This window comes from Gallus gallus, chromosome 2, assembly GCF_016699485.2.
Source record: "Gallus gallus isolate bGalGal1 chromosome 2, bGalGal1.mat.broiler.GRCg7b, whole genome shotgun sequence".
Taxonomy (NCBI): domain Eukaryota; kingdom Metazoa; phylum Chordata; class Aves; order Galliformes; family Phasianidae; genus Gallus; species Gallus gallus.
The window spans coordinates 29350247-29377447 of NC_052533.1; the positions used below are offsets into that span (position 1 = coordinate 29350247).

The 27201-nt window shown below is 35.7% G+C and overlaps 1 protein-coding gene across 15 annotated transcripts in view; it reads left to right on the top strand.

Moving 5' to 3' along the window:
• The window catches only part of HDAC9 (histone deacetylase 9), a 450242-nt gene that overhangs the window by 366782 nt on the left and 56259 nt on the right, over positions 1 to 27201 (top strand). For all 15 annotated transcript variants that reach the window (XM_040681503.2, XM_015281425.4, XM_040681502.1 and 12 more), the window contains one exon: positions 20435 to 20553. In XM_040681503.2, the coding sequence (XP_040537437.1) occupies positions 20435 to 20553 (119 nt within the window). The remainder of the gene's footprint in view (positions 1 to 20434; positions 20554 to 27201) is intronic.

The window sequence follows — 27201 nt, forward strand, 5'->3', positions numbered from 1 at the left end:
TGGGTGTTTGCTGTATGTCATGCAGGGAATAGTGACTGAGGAAGCATTTTACTGCAGGAAAAAAAATTCCCTGGATGCTTAAGCCACTTATTCTAAGGGTTTCCAACAATGTTTTTAAGGTGGTAGAATGCTTATTACTAAAAAGTGTATTTTTAATGTAGAGCTGAGGGCCACGTACTTTCATAATTTCCATCTTATACTTTAGTTACAATCACTTGTAAGTATGCAATTTAAAAAAAAAAAAAAAAAAAAAAAAGAAATCCTAAGAAAAATATTCATAAAGTATCCATTATCTGATGTAACAGTGTTGCACTGTATATTTCCAAAACACTATAGAGACCACACAGCAATTCACTGGCTGAGCCAAGAATACATGTTGGGCCCCACTGTCTTCACTAATTCTGTGAAATTTCTGTATTTATAAAATAGGTTTTCTTTTTTTTTAAAAAAAAGATCATTATATATCATTATTTTGTAAATCTATTACCATTTTCTTAAAATAGATTTTAATTCTCCTTTTCATTATTCGTTCTATGTGTCATTTTAGAAAGCACAAAGAGGTGACTTGAACCAGTGGGGTTCAATAAGTTACTTTTAGATTCAGTGACCATGATACGTTTCAGAGCACTGCATTTTATTATTCATAACATGTTTTTTTTTTTGCTTTGTTTTTGTTTTTTTTTTTTAACTCTATGATAATAAGAAGGTAACTGGAAGATAACTGACACTAAGAAGATTTAACTGCACGCTGATGCTTTACGTATTTATGTTATCCTAGATTGCTTTCATGCAGGCAGTTCATTGCACTGGTAGGTAACAATGGAAGAGTTAATAAGGATATTACCTAACTGTAGTATATACCTGTGGATTTTGACTGAGACATTTCATTACTGTAATCACTAACAATAGTGAAAATAGTTAACTGCAGAGGACTTTTGTAGAGGATTACAGTAGGTATGTAATTCTTTTGACTGAGGAATTCAGCTGGGATCCATTTTTCATATCATAGTATATACTATTTTCTCTTAGATTACTTGTGTGTGATGTGGGAGATCAAAGGATTGTACTTTTATTTCTGTGACCACAATAAACTTGAAAAGAATAAAAGGAGATCATTGTGAATATCATATAAAACAAATGGGGCTTAATACGATTTGGAGAAAATAGCAATTAGAAGAAAAATGAGGATATCGTACTTCTTTATCCTTCTTAGTTGTAGTGTGAAGTCTTGCACCTGCTTGTTAGCAAGGTCAGATTTAGGATTATGAAAAGAAAGGGGGTGCTTTTACTTGTATTTCTTTCACCTAATGCCTCTGGTGCTTTAATTTAATTCATATGTACAGTATTCCAAAATAACTCTGGTGATTGATAGTGCTGTAATAAAACACAGGAACATACACACAAATTTAATGTTTCTTTAAAGATTTAAAAGGCTTCCCTTTGCATTCTATTTATAATTGAGCTTAAAATATTTTTAGCAGAAATGAAATTCTATTTTAACTATAACATAAACCATTGCTTTGAATTTGCAATCAAATGTATCTTAGTCATCTTTAAAAGTGACTAATATTTTGTGCCTTTGACAGTTAAAAACCAAGCCATTTTTATTTAATGGAAGCTATTGTATAATTGCAGTTCCATAGTTAGGTTATGCAAGAACTGTGAAATTAACAAAGTGCTAAGTCTTGTCTTGTCCATGTTGCTTATGAGTGTTATTATCTTCATAAAATTCAGATAATTGTTGTTATAAACTATTATAATATTAGCTGCCCAGTTTGGACTATGACTTTTGCACTGAAAAATCAGCAGTGTACAAGTCATTGAGAAGAAACAGAACATTCTGCCTGCTGTGTAGAAACAGTTTGTACTAGTACCCTAAAGGAATATGTGGGAGGCAGCCTCAGATTTTGAGGTCTTAGTTGAAAACATTGATTATACAGTTGTGATTCATTTCCTTATGTCCTTTCTACTTTGAATATGAAGAGAGATAACTTTATATTTGGAAGAAGAAGGTTGAACTCCTCTGCTGTTTGACATTCTCTGCACCAGTACCTCAAGACTGGCTGCAGAATAGCATCAATGAAAAGTTTCTTAAAATGATTTATCTGCTGGAACTGTTAGCTTGATCTACTCAGTAGTATCAATGCAGTTGTGCTTTATGGATTCTTACTTCACATTAGGTTATGAATAAAAGCTGGCATACAAACAGAGAGGATTTCGGGGCCAAGATCAGGCATCCAACCATTTATCTGCAATGTAGGCATCTCCATACGGAGCAAGATGCCCAAATACCCCAGATGATTCAGTCAGCTGAACTGAGGGAGCAGTATACTCACGCTTAAGCAGGGATATACACTGCATATTTGAATAATTTTCTAGTCTTCAATGCCTATACCCACTAGGACCTTGATTCAGCTTTCAAAACACATGTCCAGTACCATGAAAGAAGTGCTCAACGAACTGATGTTTACTGTTATGGCTGACAGCTTTGGCACAGGATTTCTGTGAGATCTGTTCCCTTTCACATTGTCAGCAGGTGGCCAAGAGGGATTCCTCTGCATCCCAAAAGCTGCTGAATACCTCTGCATGGGTAACTGAGCTGAATCCTCTGTCTCCATGAAATATTGTGAAAATGTAGATCTTTAGCTCACATTTAGAATGCTACATTTGTATTTGGGTGCCATTCCTGGTTAAATCAATCTCTATTCTAGGTAATGATTATGGACATTGTTCTAGGAAAATTCAGTTAACTGGGATTTCATCCCAATCTGGTTAGGGATGTTGTCTTAAGGTAGTGTCTTGCAGTATGTCTATGCTTCCATACTTGCAAAGAGTAGATGGGCTCAATCCAGCTTCAAGCTACCCGTGGAATGCCTGCAGATGTAATTCTCATGGACTACAAGTGCTAATTGGTTTTGCCTTTGCTACACTGTGTGAAAATGTAAACAAACATCCTGTAAGTAGTTCATATCTGTCTCCAAGTTAATATTTCAGGGTAATACAGAGCACTGAGATAAATTTCCTTTTGTTAGGAATGTAACAGACTGTATGAAACTGAGTCCCTCTGTGGCAGGTTTTTTTGGTATCCCAGCTGTCTCATTTTACATCTAGCACAGGCGTCTTTGCTTCGTGCAGCAGCGTGCAGTGCAGTCATATCCCTAGACAAGGTTATCCACTTCAATTTATTGATGAAGTGGGATGTTTGCCATTTCGGTTGTACATTTCTTTGTTATATCCTTGTATTGCACCTTCCATAGCCAACACTGTTGGCTGCATTTAGACCTAAAAGCATGATAATAATAGTCAGGGATGAGGTTATACTTTAGTCAGGTTGTACTATATACTCCTAAAGAGACTACCTCTCAGTGGTGACCCTTTCCAGAAATTCAGAGCTGATAATATTTATGAGTGTTTGGAGCAGTTGAAATGTTGGCTAGAGATCTTTTAAATAGCTAAATTTCAACACATTCCCTAAGGAGCTGAGATGGAGATCATTTCAGACCTGTCAGAGGAAGATCATACCTTAATTGTACATCATTGTACTATAAAAAATGAGACCTCTCCACTAGATTTAAGAGTCAGTGGTATTGTGATCTGTGTGAAATGTTAGAGGAACTCACCTGGGATCTTACAGTGTGTATGAAATACCTTTGTCAGTGACACAGACTTAAAAATAGTCACATAAATGCGATGGTTTCTGCAATTGATCTTTTCTAAAAGTATCTCCAGCTTGACAGAGAGCATCTTTTCAGTTTGATTTATTCTGTAATAGAGTACACTCTGGTGGCTGCCTTCCAAAAATGCTGTCCTGAATATCTGTTTATAAGTACTGCAGCTCCAAATCACTCAGTTCATGACTCCAGCATTTTATTGCAAGATAAATACTACTTTGGCTGTGGCACAGATGCCAGCCTTCAAAATAGAGTATCTCTGAAAGTAAAAGGGGCTGATTTCTGTAGCAACTATTACTCTGTTAGGGCTGTATGTTAGCACCTGAGGTTCAAAAATTAGAGTACAGTATGCCACAGACTGTGGAACAACACCACTAGTATTATTTGTTAAAATTCAAGTCAGCCAGTTTCCGCTATCACTTACCCTTTCTCTATTCAGTAGAGAATGCACCGCTGTAAGCAGTAGGATGATTCCTTCTCAAGTCTCTGTTTCAAAACTGTGACAGTTTCCACAACCAGTGAGATTCTGTAATCGATACAGCAGGAAAGCTGCCTCTCTAAACCCATTTTTACACTCTACAAAGTTGTAGAAGTCTCAGGGGGATATCCAGGAGTTTTCTCCACTAGGATGCTAGTTTGCAGTGATTTTCTTCATTCACCAACACAAGGAAGAGCAAGAACCTCCTATTTGTCTCACCAGTACTTGAAAATGGGCCTTTAGATAGCACAAGGACAGAGGTTGAGGAATAAAAGCCTCAAGTGGCTCAGCTCTATGCTAGCACCACAACAGATTGTAAGTCTCTTACAATAAGTAGGGCTTTCCAACTTACGGAATGTTTATTTGTATGAGGTGCATTTCCTGAAAATAAGAACTGTCTCAGGGGAAAGGGACGCAACACAACTGAACTTCACAAAAGATGATAGTTAAGTGTCCAGCCAGCATTCCCAAGTCTGAGAAGAGAAATGTATAGGTAATCCTGTGAATTATGCACCTGTGTACCCTTTAAATGATGGACCAGATGCTGAGGTGATGACCTTGTCTAAGTTCCTTTGGCATTGCAGCTCTGAATGTCTTTCACAGTGGACTGCACTGAAGGGATCACAAGGAAAAGTGCACAGACATGAGAAACTTATGAAAGCCCCAAGAGTGAGTGAGAAAGTACACACTCATGCTTTTGCAAGTTCAGTGCTTCACTGTACTTTTTTGAACAGTTATGAAAAACTGTTCTTTACTAAGAAAGAAAAAAGTTTCAGTTGACTCTTGCAGGAAGTTTCTTACTGAATAAAGTTTAAGGATTAACGACTAATAATCAGCGGATGGGTTATATTTTCACAGCAGGCAGAGAATTATCCCTGCTATGCTGAGCAATCTTCAGCAAATAATATAGATATTTGGATCCTGATCCTAGAACATTTTAAATGAATGTCTTTTTTCCTTTTGTGAGAATCATATTTTTGCTTGTAAAAGGGCTGCTCCAAAAGTAATCCCTCCCATGTTATTATATTGGTCATGATAACAATGGCAGATGTAGGTGGTATGACGGTATAGATTGTATCTTCCCACCACTATTTCATTACATTCTGTTGCGGTGTGACAGATGGCAGCAGAGGAGCAGACCAGCAAAGTGGAATCTGACATGGAAGTGTGTATGAAGCAAAGGTGTGTCACTGAATTTCTCTATGCAGAAAAAAAAAAAATTGCACACACTGACATTCATCAGTTCCTGCTGAACGTTTATGGAGACCAAACAGTGGATGAGAGCACAGTGAAGTGGTGGGTGCTACATGTCAGCAGTGGAGACAGTGATGTTTCAGCAGCTGTGGAACTGTGAGTTTTACGAGCACAGCATGCAAACTCTTCATTGCTGATGAAAATGCGTACCTAGTGGCAGTGCTTGTGTTGAAAAAATACTGTTTTGTAGCTGAGAATTTTCTCTATCAAATAGTGCTATTTTGCTCTTTTTATCTGCTGAGGTTTCCATGGAATTAAATGTGAGGCATTACTTTTGGAGCAACCTCTGTGTCACTGCAGCTTTATTAAATTGATTATATTAACATCACAATTAATTTTGTTCAACAGATACAATAATAAATCATAAATCAGCAATAAATCATTCACACCTGTGCTTACCTGTGTACGGGTAATAACAATACACTGTACCTTAGACAACATTCAGAGAAGCTAAATTTTTCTGAAAGTCCTCAGTGTCTATCAGAATGGAGCTTTTAGGTCTCATTCATTTTCCACCTCAGTGAGATAACTGGGAAGTAAATGGTGGAACAGAGCACTGGTCTAATAGTAATGAGCAAGCAGGTGAGAGAAAACAGAGTAGAAAGAGAATGTAGATGAGAGATAGGAGGAAAAGATGAGAGAAAACAGATGGAAGCCAAAAAGCCAATGAAGTGTGAGAGACAAGACTATAATGATTTGCTCAAGACATGGTGGAACTAGACTGGATAAAATAAGAAAAGAAACCTATACTCTCAGTCCAACTTCAGAATAAACCAAATCTTTAACAGGATTTTTAAAGGTTTAAGGTAAAACTCTTTTCATCCTGAAATTAGAAACAGAGGTTCTATTACAGGATATTCTGATAGTATTGGTGACCTTGGAAAGAAAGATTGAAATAAACACCAAAACATTTAGATGTTCATACAGCCAAATTTCACTCCACTAGAGGTCTAATCTTTACTTGTACCTATTTCCTTTAAAGGTATATAGAACATAAAATTGATCACAGAGATAACATCAACTGAACTTGTATTTGTGTACATATGTCCTGGAACACCATTTTTTCTCACTGTACCGTTACGTAATAGTTATTCTTTGATCCCTTAATAATAAATCATTTGTTACACCTATATAGATAATCAAATTTTTAAAAAATTGAATGGAATTTTCCAACTTATTGGAGGATAATTTTTGAACTGTTAAAGAGCAGAACTCTGTAGCAACTATGTACGAGGATTTGGCTTCACTTGCAGTTAGAAATGGAGCCAAAATGGAAGATTCACATGTACCCTGTAGCTGATGAAACAACATATGCCCTTTTCAAATGTAAGGGTTTCTTTGTCTGTATAGTTTGTACTTGAATTCTAATATTTTAATATTTTGGAACTGCAGGAGTTTCTGAACATCTTTAAGCCATTCTTGACCTCTATATGCCAGTAGTTAGCAATCCTGCTAAAAGGAGTGCTTCTTAGATTGCAAGCTAAAGAGTACTTCTCCTTTGTTGGTTCAGTCACTGATTTTTTTAGTTTTATTTTTGTTTCCATGACCAGGTCAAAGTTCTCCTTTGGTGATTCAATGAAATTTAAAGAGAATGGAGAAGAGCCAGAGGGAATATGAAAATATCAGTCTTGGAAGGATTACGTTACTTTTCAGTCCTCATTGCTCTTTGATACTCCTCATCTGTATCATTGCTTTCTTGGTGAAGGAAGCAATACACCTAGGTGGTGGGAAAGTCGGCTTGCTTTTTGTCATGGCAAGTAAGATTTGACCAGTCCTCATTCCACAGTCAGAACTCTCAAAGATAACTGTTTCCTTCCTGACTGCGGGCTTCCACTTGGACTGACAGGTTGCCAGTATTTCTGCTGCCAGGGCATCAGTTGTTGATGGAGATTGGAGTTAAATGTCAAGATTTACAGTACAAAGTCTCATAGTTTTACTAGAACAAAAGTAAAATAAAGAATTTAAGAACTTTCTTTAAAGGCTATGACAAATATGAAATTGTATTTGTGCTACTGCAGTGTCTTTCTGAAGTTAGACTGGATAGATAATGTCAAAAATGCCAATTTTTTTTAGCACTAGATATTGAAGTTACTTCACTGGCAATGTCTGTCAAGTTTATTGAGTTGGTTTAACAATGAAAAAAAAAAGTAAAAAAAAAGACCAGTAAATGAGCAGAAAAATATAAAATTCTAGAAATATAATTTGATTAATTTCTTATGCATTTACAAAAGTCAGAGGGTGTTGAAATTAGAACTGCAAAATCAAGAACAATTTAGATATTTATGTATACAGGCTTTTTCTAACTGGCCTTAGCATTTTACTAACTAAGGGTTCTTTTTTTTTTTTTTTTTTTTTTTTTTTGTCCGGAGACTGAACTATCTTGCAGAAAAAATAATATAAAAATTACAGATTTTAATGCATAGTTTTCCTTACCAGTTCATGCTGAAGGGCTGATAATTTCTCTTTACTTAGGTGCCAAGAGTCTTCTAACCTTTCTTGAAGAGGCCACAACTTAAAAATCTATTGGATCACCTCCCATGTATTAGCAATGATAAAAACTTCCTCCTAATCACTGTAATTGCACAACTCCCTTTGAGAGGTTTGGCAATTTTATGTTGGAAGAGTAATTTTAATGAAGAGTAGATGGGAACAGAGTGCCAAATATCTCAGCTGGTTTAAAATTGCTTGTTTTTAAATATAGGTTGGCAACAGAAAGTGAAGAACTCAAGCATCAAGAACACTTTACAGAGTTTTTGGGACTGTTGATAATCCAAAGACAGCAGCATGAAAAATGCTGCTTTCAAACTAGTAATTTGCACATTTTACAAGTTCTGTTGGAATAACATAAGGAATTCAAAATTACAAAGGGATTTCCTAAATAAATCATAACTCTTTCTTTTTCAGTAAGCATGTTAATGCTGATTGAAGTTAAATCCTTAGGAGATGATAAATGATTATGAACTTCTAAGGGGGTTATTAAATACATGGAAAATGAATGTTTTATCAAATACATTTGGGCATCAAGAAAAGTTCAAATTTTTGGACAGAATGAAAAATTTGGATTATATGATAACTAGATATTGTATTATCCATACATCAAACCTGGAAAAAGTTCTATTCTTATTTATTTAATATGAAGTATATTTGAATGTACTTTTGACTTACATTTATTACAATGTTTTCTGAAATTTTACTGTTGTTTTCTGATATAACCGATCTAAGTTATTATATTATTTTGTCTGTCACTCCGAGACATAAGTGTAACAGAAATAAAGGTATAAGTGGAAACTATACTTAGGGATGTTTTTGTTACTATTTTCAACACTGTAAATTGAGACAGACATTAAAAAAAGGAACTAGGTGATTCAATTCATCCTTACATTTTCTTGAAATTATAATCAATCTCAGTTTCCAAGGTAACTGACTATGCGAGGATGGACCAGCCAATAATGGGAAACAGCTTTCTGTTTTATTACTGTAACATATGGTAGAAAAAGTCTTTTTTGTTTCATGCTGTTGAGGAGACTATCCAATTTATCACCCCAAATAGAATCCAAAAATGATTAAAAGTGGTGTGAGTAGTTCAGTATTGCAGCAGAAATGCAGAGATGTAAGTTCATGGGGGGAAGGCAAATACAGGAACATCAAAATGTAATACTTAGATGCTCTTCTGCTAAAACCCAAACTTCATCTTGATTTTTCCTCTGACCTTCCTCAGGGGTCCTGGCAACATGAAGGGTTAGTGTAAGTGATTGTATTGGCAAATGGATTCACATTATATCAGTATGACTCTCTCAGGGTGAGTGGAGTTGCCTTTCTGCTGTGAATTGCCTGGCACAAAAAAGGACTTCTTCCATGTGCACCACTGAAAGAGCTATGATTGATTGATGGAGGACAACGAGGCATACTACATTTCTTTTGCAGATGTCAGATAGAATCTATTAGGAGAAGTGTTGGTTCCCTGAAGTCAATAGAAGCTTAGGTAAAATATTAAATCATATCATGGTGTATCTACATTTCCATGTTTTCTGTCTCGGACTGAGATTTCAAGTGCTTTACTACTCACTATTCTTTCCTTCCTTGTTTAAAAATATATATATATCTGTGAAGTACTTAAGCAGGAGTTAAGATATTCCCCTTTTTTTCCCTTTCCTTCCAGATGTGCTTAAGAAGGTATTTTTGTTTACCGGAATTTATTTATTGATCCATTTTTCCCTTTCTTGGAGCTTTCCCTGAAGCTGTCACTGTATCTCTTAACCATGAAATCTTCTGTTTCAGATATTCGATTAACTCATATTCCTTTGCTACTTCCTTATTTTATTAAGCTACCTATTTATGTCATTGATTCCTTACTACTTTAAGTTATTTTCTATATGGAAAAATTCCATCTGAATTTCAGTATAAATAACTGTTTCTCTTTCATTTTACTGAAATATGAATCAGTATTCCCTTTGTCCTCATCATACAGTTTTTGGCTTCATATTTCCCTAAGTCTTACTTCCCTTCTTTCTTTAACTTCACTTTTTACATTTTTGGTGTAGCTCTTTTGCAGTAGAATATCTCATATTTTAAAATACCAGCCTACCTGATGGTACTCCCTGGACAAGGACTGGCTTTGTGAATTAAGATTTTCTAATTGCATTCAGTTCAGTTAATATTTAAGCAAGGACATCTACTTTTCTCTGTCTTTGGAGTCTGCCATTTTTCATTTATTTTGTTGAGCCAGAAGTTTGTAAGGAAAGAGAGGAGATGATAGAATAACACAGGATAGGATAGTATTCCTCCAAACTGCCCACAGCCAACATTAGATCACATTTCTAACCAAACAGTAGCTGAAACTGCACCAGAAAAAGTTGTAGTTTCTGACACTGTGTGGTGCATAAGAATTACTTCTTTAGTTGCAACATGTCACCTTTTCCCACGAAGACCTTCTTTCAATTTTGTGTGCGTGTTTGGGAGAAGGGAGTTCAGGGAAAAGAAATATAAATGTTCCCTTCTTATTTACCTCACATTACCTGTAAATATTTAAAATCTCTTAAAATTATATCAGTATGAGTTCTATTAACTGTTATTCATCTTAGGTCAAGTGAGAATACTTGATGCTTCTGTATATAAAGCCTTGGTATATAATGGGTCCTGTGGTTTTGGCTATCAGAATGAAGTCCAGTTGGCCTGTTTAAATATAGACTGGAGTAAGGGGATGGGCTAACATCATCCTAATCTCCAATGTCAATGTTCTTGCAAACTGAGACAAACAGATCAGTAGTTATCAATATGGAAATGCTGGATGCTATTGCTGCCTGTTACATCACTGTCTTTCTGCTTTAGTCCAGAGACACTTCCTAATTTGGTTTGGGTCTAAGAAAATGTCCATATGTTTCTTTTCTATCAGTGTCTGTTGTTCATCAGGAAAAAAACAAGAGGAAGTGACATATGTCTGTGTACGTTTAAAAGAATACCTCTGAAAAGCTAAAAAATCAAGTTGGCCATATAAGCTATTATCTGAATATTATTAATTCAGTGGTGACAATGTGATATGTAATAATAGTGGCTGTCCAGAAAATTTTGAAATTTCTATGTAAACCACACACACGGAAAATAACATTAGAAGTAGCAATGAATATTCAGAAGAAATACAAGATGATGCAAGAACACACATGAAAGAGAGAATATATAGACCTCTGAGTAAAAAATGAATTCAACATCACGTGCTTTGTTTCCACAACCATGTTGATGAATGCAGCATCCAAAAAGATTATACTTTGGCAAATGGCTTTGATCTTGATGAGTAACTTGATTTCTAGAAAATGTTTGTTATCTTTACATTTAAAAGGAGAGAAAATTTTCATGCTTCTGGGCAAACTGCACTTTCCAGAAATGTAGAAAATTTTGTGGTAAAAGTATTTTTTCCAAGGGATATGTGTCAGTCTCGCATTACTGATCCTCTGAAAAAAAAAAAAAATGTCATTCCTTCATTATATATCTCCAGGCATGCTGTATAAGATTTACCCCAATGTTTCTCCCCACATCTCACTTTCATAGGAGTTGAAAACTATCTTAAACTTCTCTCCCATGACAGTGATGCCATAAAGTGCATTGCTAACACTGCAAACTGATCTGTAGTATGATCAATAGTAAGAAAATTCAGGTAGATTTTCTTTATTTGTGCCAATTGTCGGATGATATGCCATACGCCCAAACTGGAAAACTTTTCTGACGATTTTTGGTAAATGAGGAGGATTGACTTTAGACCTATAGCAAAAATAAGTACTTCAGAGCTCTCTTCTCAGATTCAGAAAAAGTCTTTATGCTTTTTATTTTATTTAGAACACTATATTTTCCATGTTTTCCCCAATTTCACCATTCCTATGGAGTGTGAGTAAAATAGATTTTACAAGTTCCTCTTGTGATGTTTTTAGATGGCTAAGGAATTTGGATTTGTTATCTACTCTAAAAAGACACTGAAAAATATGCTCCAGTTAATAAGCTTTTTTGGAAACACAGTAAATTGCTAAGAGAGGACACCATGCTATCAATTAGTTTGTTAACTCTATAAATCCAACAAACTGTGGCAAGTTTTTAACCTCCGAATGTAGCTATTTCAGGTATTTTAATGCTTTTGTCTTCTTTGGAAGGATCATTTTGCTATGTAATAAGATTTACTGGAAGCACTGAACTGTCTTAGTAGTATTATTTTGTTAAAGTTTTAGAGTCTACTGATTTTCATCATAAAATGCTGTTGAAAGAAGTGACTTATCAGAAAGGCAAAAACAATATTTTGTTATACTAAAGGGCATATACTGTAACATTCTCAGTCTTGATAGAAACGTACTGTTTTCTAAGCTCAGTGCTAGAGCCATACCAATTTTAAAACAGAGAACTAAAAATACTCTCCAATGGGATTATTAACTTCATGGCAGAAAAACTTCTGAAGATCAACTTTCTTTTTCACAGAATGAAGTAAAAACAAGGACACCAAATTGTCTCTTCTGATAGGAACCTGTTACATCATGAAAGCTAAACACTGCCTTAAATATTGTCTGAAAGTAAAATTTGACAGTATATAGACATAAGTTATTACCATTTCCCATATCTGTTAGAATGGCTTTAATAAAGAAATTATTGAATTTGTGTGGTGGGATTCCATAGTTACTGCATTTTACTTTTTCAGCTTTGGTGATATTACTTAAGTCATGCTATGTTGTATGTTGAAGTTTCATCTTTGTAAATGAAGTCTGTGTTGTTCTTTTCTCACACGTGATCTCCAGTTGCATAGCTCTTCAAAGCTACATCAGTCCTTTTACCACCAGCTAGAACATGGTAAATATGTTTGATTTATGTTGCACAAGATGGCAGTCCAAGATACAGCAAGTAGCTTTATCTGCGATCTAAAAAAGAAATAAAAGGTAAAAAGATAGTAAGCTTTTTCATCGTTTTGCAAATATTTCCACTAATAAGATTCTAAATGCAGATTTTCTTACTCAGTCACTTTTCCGAGTAAAAATGTTCCATAAAGACATATTCTGCATGTGCTGTCTTGGCCTGTAAGCCCATATAACATTTTATATTTGCATACTAGACAGCTGGAAGAATTTGATCCTTCCAAGGAAACCTCTCCTTTCAACATATAATAATTTAGGGAGACTTAGGCCCACAGCGTTTGAGCGAACTTTCGTCAATTTAGCCACTTTCTTTACCTAACACCTCTGAAGTTTGGATTTTACTCTGTTATCAATTTGGATATGAATGCACATTTTGTGTGTGTGTATGTGCATTTGCCTGTGTCTGTAGAAGATGAATAATTTTGTTTGACAACAGTATTAAGTGAATTTCCCAAAACACAAAGTAGTATTTTTCTCATGCTTTTCTTGTTTGTTACTTTTTCTTATTTGGATTCATTTTGTATTAGTTCAAAGACACAGACTTAAGGATACTCTAGATCAAACATGGAAGAGCCCTTTTAATTACACTGAAACCCCTTTTCTAAGTAAAAAAATAAAAATAACAAAAAAAGAAAGATCAGCAGATTGAAGTGTTGCAGTTCCAGTTGTAATAAATTTCAGAAGTCTTACATGCAGAATGATGGCCTATTTATTTGTTTGTTTGTTTGTTTGTTTGTTTTGAGGAACCCACAAATAATAATGTTACTCTCTGACAATATCTTCAATAGCCAAAAATAAATTAACTGGTGTTTCAGAAACTTTCCATTCGTTCAGTGACACTTAGATACTCCTAAAATTCTACCATTTGAAATTTCTAAATTGAGGGCATTCCTGGAAGACCTTGACCCTTTAAATACTTTGGCATGTGATTAAATTAAACGCTATGCACAAGTCTCCATCTAATGAACATGGATTATCTTAGTCTGTGTTTTGCATTGATGTGGTAACTTTTGCTCCTTGATAAATAAAAGAAAAAAGATATTTTGCATCTCCAGAAAGAAAATCAGGTAACTATAAAGAGTAGTGAGGACAAGAACATTGACTGTGCTTATAAAAAGTAGTGAAGGAATAAAATAGTAAAAAGATATAAAAAGAAAACCTATAAGGATAAAAGAAAAGATATAGAAGTCTATAAAGATACAAAATATATAAAAGATGAAACTAATACGGATAAAATCTGCAGAAGCTGGACATGGAGGGTAAGTCCAGAACAAAACTGGTGATCAGATGGCAGCGAGAAAGGAGTTTTGGGGGCAAGTTTTCAGGTATGGCCTCAGTGAACTTGGGCTGACAGCAGGACAGGCATAAAGGAATGTTACGAAGTTCAGCCAAAATTTTAGGGAGACACACTAGTATAAAGTCAGTATTACAGATGGAGAAAAGAATCTCCAATAGTTGTACAGAAACACTGTGTAGCCTTCTGTGAGGACAGCCATTTCTTGATATTGTGTTACATTAAAACATATGTGCAAACAACACATAAAAATAATAGATACCATAAGTTCCACATAACCTATCAGGGCAATCTTTTAAATTCTTTCTAATCTACTCATATCAGAGTGCATTCAACAGAATACTTAAAGATGTGTAATTTTAAAGTAAGACAATGTAGTGATTGTTTGGAACAATATTTTATTTGCAGTATAAGAAACCAAGATACTTCACATAGATCTACTTTTTTTTTTTTTCAGAAAAAAACTTGGTCTCCATTTGGTGGCAAAATGTCCACTCTAAAAGCATTGTATGTATATATTTCTTGCATAATATAGATCTAGTATAACTTGATAAATGAGTGCTTTCATAGCATTTTCCAGTAGTTAAAGTAGTGGACTTAGAGAATTCTGTGTTTTCTTTCTAAGTTTTTCCAAGGACTGCTAAGTAATTCATTCAATTCTTTTACCAGCTCTTAGTTCTAGCTGACCCACTTGGGAAGAGAATATAAGAAATGCTTGCTTTAAAGGACTGTGCAATCAGAAACAGCCACATTGATTTATACTGGCTAAAGTTTTGGGCCATTCTATTTATTAATGTTCTGAAAGTACTTTGAGATAACTGGATGAAAACACTGGTGGATTTTAGGGAAAGAACAAATAATTTACTAAGCAATTCCAATGTGCAGTTTTAGAGCATTGTGGATTTTCTTTCTCAGTTACATAAATTGCTGTCCTGGGCTGGTTTCCTTGCTCGTTTCCTTTTTAAATTACCAACACAGCAAAAGAAATGTATCTATTTGCATCAACTTAACTTTCTTTGGAGATTTCCAGCTTTTTGCAGTGGTGCTTGAAAAGTCATTTTTGGGCTGGGTACTTTTCTGCAGTCTCTTCTGGGAGAACAAATGTTTGGGAGCATCTTAACCATGTGCTGTAAATGTACAAAAATAGAATGGAAGGATAAAAGGAACAAGATCAAGTAAACAGAGTCCCTTGGTAGAATCTCTTTAATGTCTTGCATCTGATGTTCATATTGGTGGGGTGGGGGAGGGTCACATGCTTGATGTTTTCTCTGAGACTACACCCAACTGGAAACCATCCCTTGGCTTCTCTGCAGACAGCAGCATACCCAAATGGAACGTATTAATTCTTTGGGGAAATCTCTTTAGTAGGATAAAAAGGAATCTTTTCAGTTTCTCAGGCACATGCTCTGTTGCCTGTGCTGTCAGGCTTAAAGGAGGACCTGCACTACCTGGAGCTGGAAGACACAGTCTCATTGTATCTGCAAGGTTTAGAATGGATACATAACTCCTGTGGTGCAGCTGCTCAGGCTTTGCAGATTTGACATGTTTATTAATGAAAATGTGACAGAAAAGAAAGAAACAGTCAGCTAAGCAAGATGCCCCTGTAACTCTGCTGTCATCATTAGGTGAATACAGTATACCACATATTTATGCTTCTATATGATTCAGGATCACAGAAAATAAATATCTCTTTTATATGTTTTATTTTCTTTGGAGAAGGGAGTAGAGGAGAGTGTGAGTCATAGTGGAAGAAAACAATTCACTTATTTTCTGACAAAAACTACTCACTTTGTTGGAGGAGGATCCTAGCATTAACTTCTGTTGGCTGATAACCCCTACAGCCTGGCTGCTGCTAGCAAGAAGCTGACAGCCTGCCACTCCCCAGTCTGTACCTGTCTGGTGACCTATGGCTAGAAGCCAAATCATATTTCTTGCTTCTGTTGTGGTTGAGATAATAACTGTTTCTACCTAGGTCTGAGTGCAGAATAGCTATGTACCCTTGGAAAGGATTTCTGATGAGCGGAGTTTTGACCCTTCACACCATAACAAATCCTGCCAGCTGCAGTCTGACTTCTGAGCAGAGGGCTGGTCTGAGGAATTTGGGAAGGTTAATATTAATATCTATTAGCGTATGAACAATACTAGTTCTGTGGCTTTTTGTGTTTGCTTTTATTATTTTTTTAAGGAACTTTTTTTTGCCGTGATCTAATTCAGATGATTCTCTTCTTAAGCAATTTGAAAGATAAATGCTATGATTATTGATCTTCTGAGAAGGCAGTTGATGCATTATAACAGCTTTGCGCACCTTGCTGTGCCCTCCAGAGTGTACAGGAGATGGAAAAGGAGCAAGATGCAGACTCATAATTCTCTGGTCCCAAGAGACAGAGAAGTGTCACGAGCTGTCCTGTGTGTTTAATCTTATTCACTCCTCTGAGGTAGAAGTCTTCACATGAAGAAAAGAGTTTCATGTTGCTTTTGGGTTAAGAAAAGGGGTGGGGTCCACTGTTTTGTGTAGAATTTTTTTTACAGCTGTTAGCCTCAAATTGGTTTTCCAAGGACAGCTATTCAGGATTAATGAAGGGGCAGAAGGCTGAGAGGTGGCAAATGCCAAAGAATTTTACCTTTGTCCATGTGAAATTTAGTCCATATTTAAATATTTATGCATTTCACTTGTGATGCCTTATGGCATTTCATAGGATAGAAAAGTATCTGTCACATTTGTGCAAGAATTTACACATGCCTTAAAGGAGTACTTGCCAAAGGTTAGAGAGATCCTACCTACAAAAATTCCAAAACAAAATGCTATGATGTTTTTCAAACATTACTCTTCTCTTTTCTAAGCAGAGATCTCACAGAAATTATTCCAAAGGGGAGGAATCTTGAATGCCCGCCAGCTAGCATAGAGGAAGACTTGAGTAAAAATTTAGGGATTGCGTGTCTATCTGGTCCTCTCTGCAATTGAGAGACTTAGTGCTGTCATCTTTTTGAAAGATCAAATAACAGTCTTGTTTGCTGTGACAAAGGTCGCAAACATTCTGGGATGTTTTAGTTGAAGAGTCAAGCTTGTTACCCAAGCTTGAAACAGATTACTTTTTCTATACCGTCTTTTTAAGAAAAAGTGCTTAGATTTTCTGTTCAGTATTAAATCAAGAAAAAAGTATAAGCTGGATAGGATCTGGCATTCCAAATCCCTCAATGTTATGGAGAATGGAAGAGAGATAAGTGACAACACCATTCTTGTGAGGCACAAAGATGAGATGAACATTTGGACTAGATGATCTTGGAGATCTTTTCCAACCTTGGTGACTATGATTCTGTGATTCTCTTCTAGTATGTAATTTGCAGAAAAGCAGTAGTAAATCTTTGTTATATTTGTAAGGGTATTATAACAAAAGTAGGGTGACATTTTTCTGGTGAAATTAAGTATATACTTCTGTGTACGTTTCAAAAATATTTTATTTCTTTATTGCACAAAAAATCCTCTCAGGTCTTGTTTTGTTACATAAATTGAGGTAATACTGAAAGCAGTAACATAACAAATAATTCTACGTGCCACCTCTCATTATTATCTTCAAACCCTTCTCCTTTCACTGAGATCCCTGTATTTCCTTTCTGCATGGATTTATCGATATGCTACTGTTTACTACTGTTAAATATGTTGTTAAGAACTATGATAATAGCCTGGTGCTTTGTGCTGAAACACTTTGCTTTCAGTAGTTAATAATATTCCTAATGTTACCCAGCATAGCTTGCAGTTTCCTTGTCACACATATGTATTTGACAAAAAATTATCTGTCTTGACAGGAAACACTGATAAAATATTTTTGTTGCTTACAAAAATGAAATTAAGGATTGCTATGTTTAGCCCAAGTTATTAAAACAATGTGCTGACATCTTCATTCTTCGGAGCAAGACCTTAAAAAGTGGTAGATGTGTTGTAGGTTTTCCCAACATTTCAAATGACTCAGCTCTCCAAAATCTCATTCTGCTTTAGCTTGGTAAGTTAGTGCTCTGTTACTTGAGTTTCCAGAGATGCGTTTGGGTTTGAACATGCTCCATCCTCAGACACCAATGAGCACTGTCTGTGCTGTACCCATGGTGCTGCCACTTTATTTGACATGGAGAAGAAAAAACAGGGCCGACTTGAACTTGGTGAAATGTGAATGAAGAGGAGGAGGGCAAAAGCTGAAGTGGCTGCAGATAGGGAGGTTCTCCACAGGATCCCTCCTTCTTTCACTACATAAGATATATGGTGCTATGGGGACAGATCAAGTTTGCCTATCAGCCACAGTCCTCATCAGTAATCAGGATTTGTGCCACATGTTGCAGACTTGGGGAAGTTTGGGAAGTATGTGCTGCTTCAGATATTGAACGTATAATTAGAGTATCAGAAGGTATGTACATAAGAAAGATAAGATGTGGTTACATAGGAGATCTTTTTCCTTATGTTGCTCCTTAGCTATGGGGAGTTTGACCTGCAAAAATATTTACTCACTATAGTGTCTAATGTAATATACTCTGCATGTTACGTATAAATAGAGAATAAAAGACCTAGAAGAGGTGTAATCTGACCTCCTGCCTCAAGGCCTTATCAGTTTGAAGCAAACATAATAGATATTACTTTTACCTGTTGTTGAAAACTTAAGAGATATCAGTTTAAATCTTCTTAAAAAGTCTATTGAAAAGATAATCTGCCCTTGCTATTTAAATGCTTTTTCCAGTGTCTGAACTACAGCTTTTCTTCTGTAATGTCTTCATATCCTACCCACACTGGAAAGGCAGAACAGGTTCTTTCTTTACTCTTGCAGCAAGCACTTATATATTCATGGACTTCTATCGTATTTCCTCCCATGTTCTGTGAATCAAATAAGTATAATATTTTTTCACTTAGGTTACACTTTTTAGAATTCTTTTCTTTACTGTTATTCTCTCAGATTGGTCTGAGTCCTTGGAGTGCAATGTCTGTTGCCAGAACCAATACTTCAGCACAGACCTACTAATATGTAACATGTTGTGTCATTTTGCCCCTGAATTCTCTTGGTCTTGGGCTCACTGAAATCACCAGGGAAATGAAACGGCCTGACATTTATTTTCCAACACAGAACAATTCGCTGAAGTGCTGTATGACCTGGTAACAGCTTTCTATTTATTCTGAATTCTCTTTTCCTCTGACCAACAAATAAAAGTAACACTTTCCTGGTATTAAAAATAACACTGAGGAAATCAGAACAGAAAAAAAAAACCATAAAATACGGATCAACAACTAAACTGAAAAGAAAGAAAACTACTAATATGCTTCTTTCACAGAAAACCTTTTCAACAGAACAGCATTAACTTTGGCCTAAGATTTTAAATAAATAAATATTATCTTAACTAATATACATTCATAATAAGACACATACTCAAAATTCATCTGTAGATTTTGAACTGTGTATACTGATTGGGATTTCCTTGGCTTAATGCGTTTCAGATAGTCATTATTTTTCTTTTCTGAATTAACACAGACATTACAGGCTCAAGGTCTGTCACAGTAGGTGCAAAAGCTGCCCTTTTGCCTTCACTTCAGAATATCAGCATGAAAATAGGCATTTCCAAAAGCAGATTGTAAGGTTTTGTTTTCTCCCTCGCCACAGCTTCAGTGCTTTGGATTTGGAGGAAAGCTGAGACAAAGCAAATCCAAGGAAGTCAAATGTCAAGGAAGGGGTTAAAAAAAGTGGAATCTTTGTGACTGAGAGGGGCTGAATTATCTTTCTGACACCAGCAGGGGTTGCTGTCACTGGTTTGTGGTTGTCACATTCCTGTTATGCTTGACCTTGGAAAGGCTTAACAACATAATCTGGATTTGATTAAGGGAATTTCATGTTTTTCCTTTGCTAGAGTCACCCCCCACCTCGACAAACATTTGAAAATGCTAGGGAAAAAAAAAAAAAGTTTGGAAAGCAAACATTTTCCCAAAAGAAATTTATAGTTCAAATTTACACCAAGTTCGCACTAACTGGAGCAGTCCGGGTTTCCACTCAGGCTTTGAGCACTCTCTGTAAGCCATTAGTCACTTCCCTGGAAGAGGCAGCTTTTTATAGGCAGCAGGATAAAACAGGCACAGATGTGTGTGTAATGTTAGAGCCTTTCACATGTACCTGCCTTCTTTCCACCCTAAACTGTAGAAGAGAAAAAAGAATCAAATGATATGAAGCATCAGACTTTGGAAGTCAGCTATGATTGGCTTAAGTAAAAGAGAATATGTTTTTGATGCACAAAGTCTTGTGATGTTGCGGATTCTTGAGATTGTGGCAATGTATAGCATGGAGATGGAAGTTCTTTTAATTTTTAACCAATTGTTCTTTCCTCTCTACAGGACTGTGATCATGCCAGCTGCCAATGAGTTTGATCCAGAGATTGTCCTGGTGTCAGCAGGATTCGATGCCGTGGAAGGCCACGACCCTCCACTGGGCGGCTATAAAGTCACAGCCAAATGTAGGTATAATCTCAGGATGCACTTTTTTGAGTTGGTACTTTTTCTGAATAGAACCTTTAGTTGAAGTCCAGGTTACATCCATATGGCTGTTCTGTGGGATGACAGAGGTGCAGTGGAGGGCACGGACTCTGTTCATCAATGCTCAGCAATACCGTGGCACTGCAGGATCTCACCCAGCTCATGGATGAAATAGAAATGAACACGTTAGCATTTCTGGCTTGCTCCTTTCTGTTCCTTTTGGCATTTCTGTCTCGACTTTCTAAAGTATTACTTTTCTGGCATTCAAATAACATTTTAGAGGTTTCATGCTTTTCAATAGGCCCCATTTTCCAAATGTTTGAGTAAGTTATTTCTCTTTAAATGTATATTGGAGATTTTAAGCATTGGAGGCCTAGGTCCAATCTCATATTGCTGTTTTGTTATTGTAATCTCTTCAGCTTGATGGCACTAATCCTGAATTACATCAGTGCTCGTGAAGGCCAATTTTTTCTAAAAGACTGCTCTGTTGGGTCTCAATATTTGGATGTCCATTTCATACCTCAAAAAAGTGTGTTCGAGGCAGAGTTTTAATACAGGTCTATCCAACATGTCTCATACATAGCACTCCAAAGTCATAAGCCTTACTGAATACTGTGGCCAAAATGATTCGAACCTGAGACACTGAGCATGGCTGGATAATGTAATAATGCTTGTACAGTAATGTGTAGCATAACATTGCTATGTAGAAATCAGCTCCCGTGAAGCAACGCAAAATGGTTTCCTAATTCAGTACTGTGAATAATTTTCTTCACCATATCTCAAGACAAACTGTATTAACATTTAATTAGTTATTAAATATTGTTCCCCGTTGCTAATCAAAAATGCTTTAGGAAAAGTCTGGGGTAATCAATAAGAACTAATGTCATTTAGCATGCTACACAAATGGGCTTCAGCTCAGAATAGTTTTGTCCTTCTGACCTCTCCCTTTTGTTATAAGTGCGTTGAATGAAGTTGATATTTATTTCATGAGGACCGTGGAAAAGATACATACTTTTTTTGCTTGCGTTTAAACTGTGCAAGATATAGGTTTTTCTGAATGTCATGCACAAGTAGGTGAAGAGCAAGGCTGTCTTTTCGTAGTGGTATGCTGTGGGAAGTGAGTATGTGCATAGAGCAGTGCAAGAGCCTCCTGCACATACCCACATAGGTGCTAGATTACAGCTGGGTTGGAAAGGGAACGCCCCTTTGACTGCAAGTAAGATGTACAGAGATTTTGAACAGTTTTTAGTCTTAATGCAGTGGCTGCATTCAAGAAGAAAGAAACAGTATCTTCTTTGAGTAGTTATGCTTGTTTGCGCATCACTTACCTGTGTATTACGATTTTTAGTAAAATGTATGTGAAAAAAAATTGTTGAAAGGTTTACCCACTTTTTTAAAAAAATTCCGAAAAAATTCATCATCAGAGGCACAATTTTGTGAGCATTGGATAGTTATTCGGACATAGCCCCTGAGATGGCATGTTAAATATACTTTAAGTATCCATGATGCTCCAGCAGGATACTCTGGCATACATTATTCCTGCAGATAGGATTTTCTGACATAGCAGTTTCAGCAACTTTCATAAAAATTGAAATAACATTCATATTTTCTTCTTAGAATAGACTGAATTTCACATGACAACAAAGTGTGGAATGTGTAAATTAATGCTAATTTCAATACATTCATGAATTAATTAACTCTTCAGAACATTTTAGAAACTAAGTCACAATACATCTTTAATATGCTGCTCATCCATAAGTTGCACATCTGTAAGTAAAAAAAAAAAAAAAAAAAAAAAAAGGTGATTTACAGTAGGTGGCTCTTGTTTAAATTCAGGGAAACACCAAGAGAGACTCAGATAATGATCATACACCTGAGAGATGAATAAAGCCTTTTGTACAGAGCCAAAGGAATTTATTATTTCCCCAAAACAAAATTCTTTGCATTCCACCATACCTTTGTAGAACATAACATACTATATGTGGTATGTAGAAAAATGAACAGTTTATTTTAAAAAGATCATTTAAATTCCAAAGAGAAACATTCATATTGAAAGCTACAAATAGGTATTCATGCAAATTTTTTAATATTATTTGTTTGTAAAAATTAAAGATTATGCCAAAGCAAGTAAATGTAAAGATTCATCTGAAAATATTATTTCTTTGTAAATCATAGAATCCTTAGAGATGGAAGGGACCTCTGAAGGCCATCTAGACCAACTCCCAGCATTCAGTCATTCAATCTTCAGCATTTTCCATGTACTTAATACCTTGGATTTTCTGGTTCCTGATGACCCAATACAAATTTTACACATGAAAAATAGGAAGAGATTGACATCAAATCTACTAATTTTGCCCTGTTAAAGACAGCTAGAGAGACACTGGATTCTTGATAGAAATTATGTTCTGTCTTCAGTCCACAGTCAAAAAATTAAAAAGTATTTACCAATCAGCATTTCCAAGTAATAAAGTAAAAGCCAGAGGATGAAAATACCAGATGAGACCAACTACAGCCTTGGAGTACCTGTATAGCAGGCCAATGAATAAAGAAAAATTTGGTCTACTTAGTCTATGCAGTTTGAAATGCCTACACTACAAACTGTTTTAAACTAATATTTTAATTTTTTTTCCTGTACTGATGTACGATCGGATTTATTGAGCAGCTACCATTTCTGACTATTAAATAAATACATCAGTAACAAATACATATTTTTGCAGCTGATTTTAATGAATGGATCTGATGGGCAAGGCAAGATTTCTCACAGTGTGATGACCTTCAGCTCCTCTAGTAGACAATAGCATGGAAAAAAGCCAACTGAGATCAGTGATAATAGCAGAGCTAGAAGATAACTCAATTTATCTCCAGTCCCATTAAGTAACTAAATCACTAAACGTTTTTTTTTTCTTTTTCTTTTTTCCACTGGGGGAAAAAAAATCTGTTTAAAAGAGGTCAGAATTGGGGGTTGAATCTTTCCTTCCTTTCTACATTTTTGAAATTACTTTCCACAAGTAAATGTTTTTATCCAGCTGCCTTTGCAATCCATCTTTGTTGATTTTCTGAGGAAAAAGGTTTTCACTAAACTAATTTAAATAACATTTACCTCTCTGCTGCAATATGGAAGTAAGAACAAGCATAAACTAAAACACTTATTTCAACCCCAACTTTGAGGATTTCATAGACGCATTTTCTTTTGGTTGCTTCTTTTTATCCCTTATCCATTTCAAAGGCAACATTACACATACAGAACTTGAAACATATACTTGATCTATGTGCATAAATGTAGTGATGGATTTTATAATCTGTTAAGGAAAACATGGGCTTCAAAGACCTAAGATGTGGCATAGTATGTAACTTTCTGGTGCCAGGAAGCTTTTAAACCTTTGGTATCAGCTACATTCCCAATATCTCAGTAAGAAAAAAACTAGCTCTATAAACAATACCTTTTAATAGACCACTTAGATTAGCTGGAAATGGTATATTTCTGAATGAAAAATCCCTTTGCCCAGAAGAAGGTCTTCCCCAAAAAGGGGTCAGTGTCTGAAAAGGAGTTTCTTTTTTCAAATAAACCTTTTTATTTATTTATTTATTTATTTTAATGATGAAGATACTATCCTTGGTAACAAACTGCCTACCCATGTCCTTAAGGCTACCACGACTGCACCAAGTCTAACATTGGGAAGCAAAACAAAGAAAGCAAGGCATGTGGCTGGTCCTGTTGACCCAAGGTCTTACATAGAAGCCAACTCCTGCTTAGGAGCTTCTCTAACTTGTGATAGGCCTGGATCATATTGCCAAGGATATTCAAGCCACTTACCTCAGATTTTGCTTTCTGTGACCCTGTCTTATGACTCAAGCTCAACTTAATTAACTGAAACAAAGGGAAAAGTGTTTTATTGCCAAGTGCACTTTTGGTGCCACAGCTGCCTCCATGTTCCTTGGTTACACTGGTTCACCAAGCTCAATTGTGCAGATGTGTGGCGGCAGAGCTCTCTTCCTCACCGCTCTCATATCCAGAGTAACTGTTGATGTCGTTGAGATCCCTTTGTTTGGACCAGGGACTATAAACGTGCTTTAATTTCACTGTAAACTATAATCAAATAAGAGGAAACCTTTCCTTAGTTCCTGACTGATCTAATATTTCTTTTTTTACTACTAGAATTGAGTTATATTTTTATAAAATAACAGATAAAATATCAACACAATATGTTACATACTGTAAAAACTTAGCTGCATAAAATCCTCTTTTTGTACTGGAGTAGTAAACATTGTACTGACAATAAAATATATGAAAAATAAGGGGCAAGGAAATAAAGGGGATAAAGTGGTTTTGTACTTACAATAGTAAGGAGATGCTTGAAGAATATGAACTTGCTCTTCCGTCTTGTCCTACTGAACCACTGGAGGAAGTACTGAAGATAGGAATGATGTATTCTGTGTTTTATTTTTTAATTACTTTTTACAACCTCTGATAAAGTGCACCGTATTATCATGCATTTGAATTCTGTGAGGTGTATGGGTTTGAAAAAGAGCTTCCAGGTCTGATCATAAATTTCAAGTAGTTAGATCCTGTAAGAGCACTGCTTTTAAAATTAGCCCTGCTGACTGTAGAGGTTCTCCCTGTAACATTATCCTGAGGTGAAGTACTTTCTCTTCGTTTTATAAAGCAGCCCTAAGAATAATGTCAGCATTAAAGTCCTTGCTATCGTTTTACTGCTCAAGTAAATATTCTACCCATTTGCTCATTAAATGGTAACTATTCCATAAAAAGAATAAAGTAAATAGAGAAGTGTCAGGCAAGACTTAAGATTTTTTCAGGGTACTTATCTTTGTTATGGGCTATAATGATTTACTGGAGTTTTCCTGTTGTTTTACTCTCTTATTCCAAAGATGCTATTTGACACCAGAGTGCAAAATAAGATCAGCAATTAGCACTAGGAAAAGATACTGATGCAGGCATTTATGGTGTAAATTATACCTGCCTAGTACTATGCCAAATACATTATACAAGGTTGATGCAGTGTCTAGAATATAACTAACTGAGCTGATTTGTAACTAACAAAGATTTTATTTAAGCAAAGTACAATAAGTCGCTTAATTTATCAAAAGCTACATTATGCTGTTATACACTTTGGTCAAGTGAACCAATTCAAAACACACTCAAGCTATGAACAAATTTCCCTTCTCATGAACCTCAACAGGCAGAGTACAGAGGACTTCACTGTTAGCATAACACAATTCATCTGATTGATCACAGAAGAGGAAGCAATGTTTTGAAGATCAAATTATTTCTAAAGTATATATCACCTTAAATTGTGGAACTTAACTCATAAAAAGAGTTGCTGACTTACACACAGAATACAAGTTTTCTGTTGAGGAATATCCTCTTACGGCATGAACCGGTCGGTGCTTCTCAGAATACAAGAGCAGTCAGGTTAAATTTGGGTGTCTGTCCTTTTGGTTTCCACTTTTCCCTTCACATTTCTGTTCCAGCTTCCCAAAGGGAAGGAGTGATGTTTTTTGATAACAAGGTCTCTCAGTGTGGCATACAACTCTAGAAACAGATAAAATACCTAGCATCTGGTGACAGGCAGATCAGAAGTAATATGTGTTCAGTTATAATAATGAGGTAATTGATCTCTGTAATAAATGATCTAGCAATGTGCATTATCATCACTGGAATACTTTAAATTAGACTTATAAATAGACTGCTTACAGTGTCCTTAAAAGTAGGTATGCCATGGCACACTCTGTTGTTAGAATCTTGACTTCACAAAATTTCTGTTCAATGACAAGTGTGTTCTTGAGTCTTCTCAATTGTCCCTCTGTGCATTGGGATTCTGTTTAGCTTCTCGCTGTGGTGTGCAGTGTATATGTTAGAAACAAAAAGAAAGGGCTAAAACTGCACATCCCAAATCCAAACATAGAAATTATCTGGGTCTAAAGTATTTCAGATATATTTCAGAACAAAGGTTTCCTGTATACAAAACTCACTATTTCTAAAACATTCTATGTAGCTATTCTAAGTATTTCTAGTTCTGCAAGCAGTATGAATATATATATATGGCAATTTAATATGGTGAACGTATATTGTAATTTTCCCTGAAACAATTTCTAAATCAGTCCCAAAATAATTTTGTAATTATCTACTGCACATTATGTTGGACTCAGAATTGTGAATTATTTTGGATAGGGTAAATGTTAACATCTTTGGGGAGGAACTGCATGCTCTTCTGATCATTGAACCTCTTGTATGAAGGGCTTCCCTGATGCTTGGCTCTCTGAAAACGAGTCCCGACTGAGACAACTGCGGCTAATGTAGTATATAAATGTTAAAGGAGGGATGGGAAAAAAAAAAAAAAGAAGTGTCCATGCAAATTGACAGCTGACTAAACAGAATAGTGGTTTTGATTTAGTAGCTCTTTAAACACAGTTAAGTCCCTAAAGATAGCATTGCAGACTTTTATGATGCCATCTCATATTTTTTCTCTTCAAAAGCAAGAAAGTATTTTTGATTCACCTGTTAGAACAAGAAGCTATGATCCTGAAAAGGCTGGCAGTATATACTTCAGAGTGTTGATCACTGCTGTAGAAAAGCAGGGTCACATACCCCTTTCCCTTCTGAATTGTCC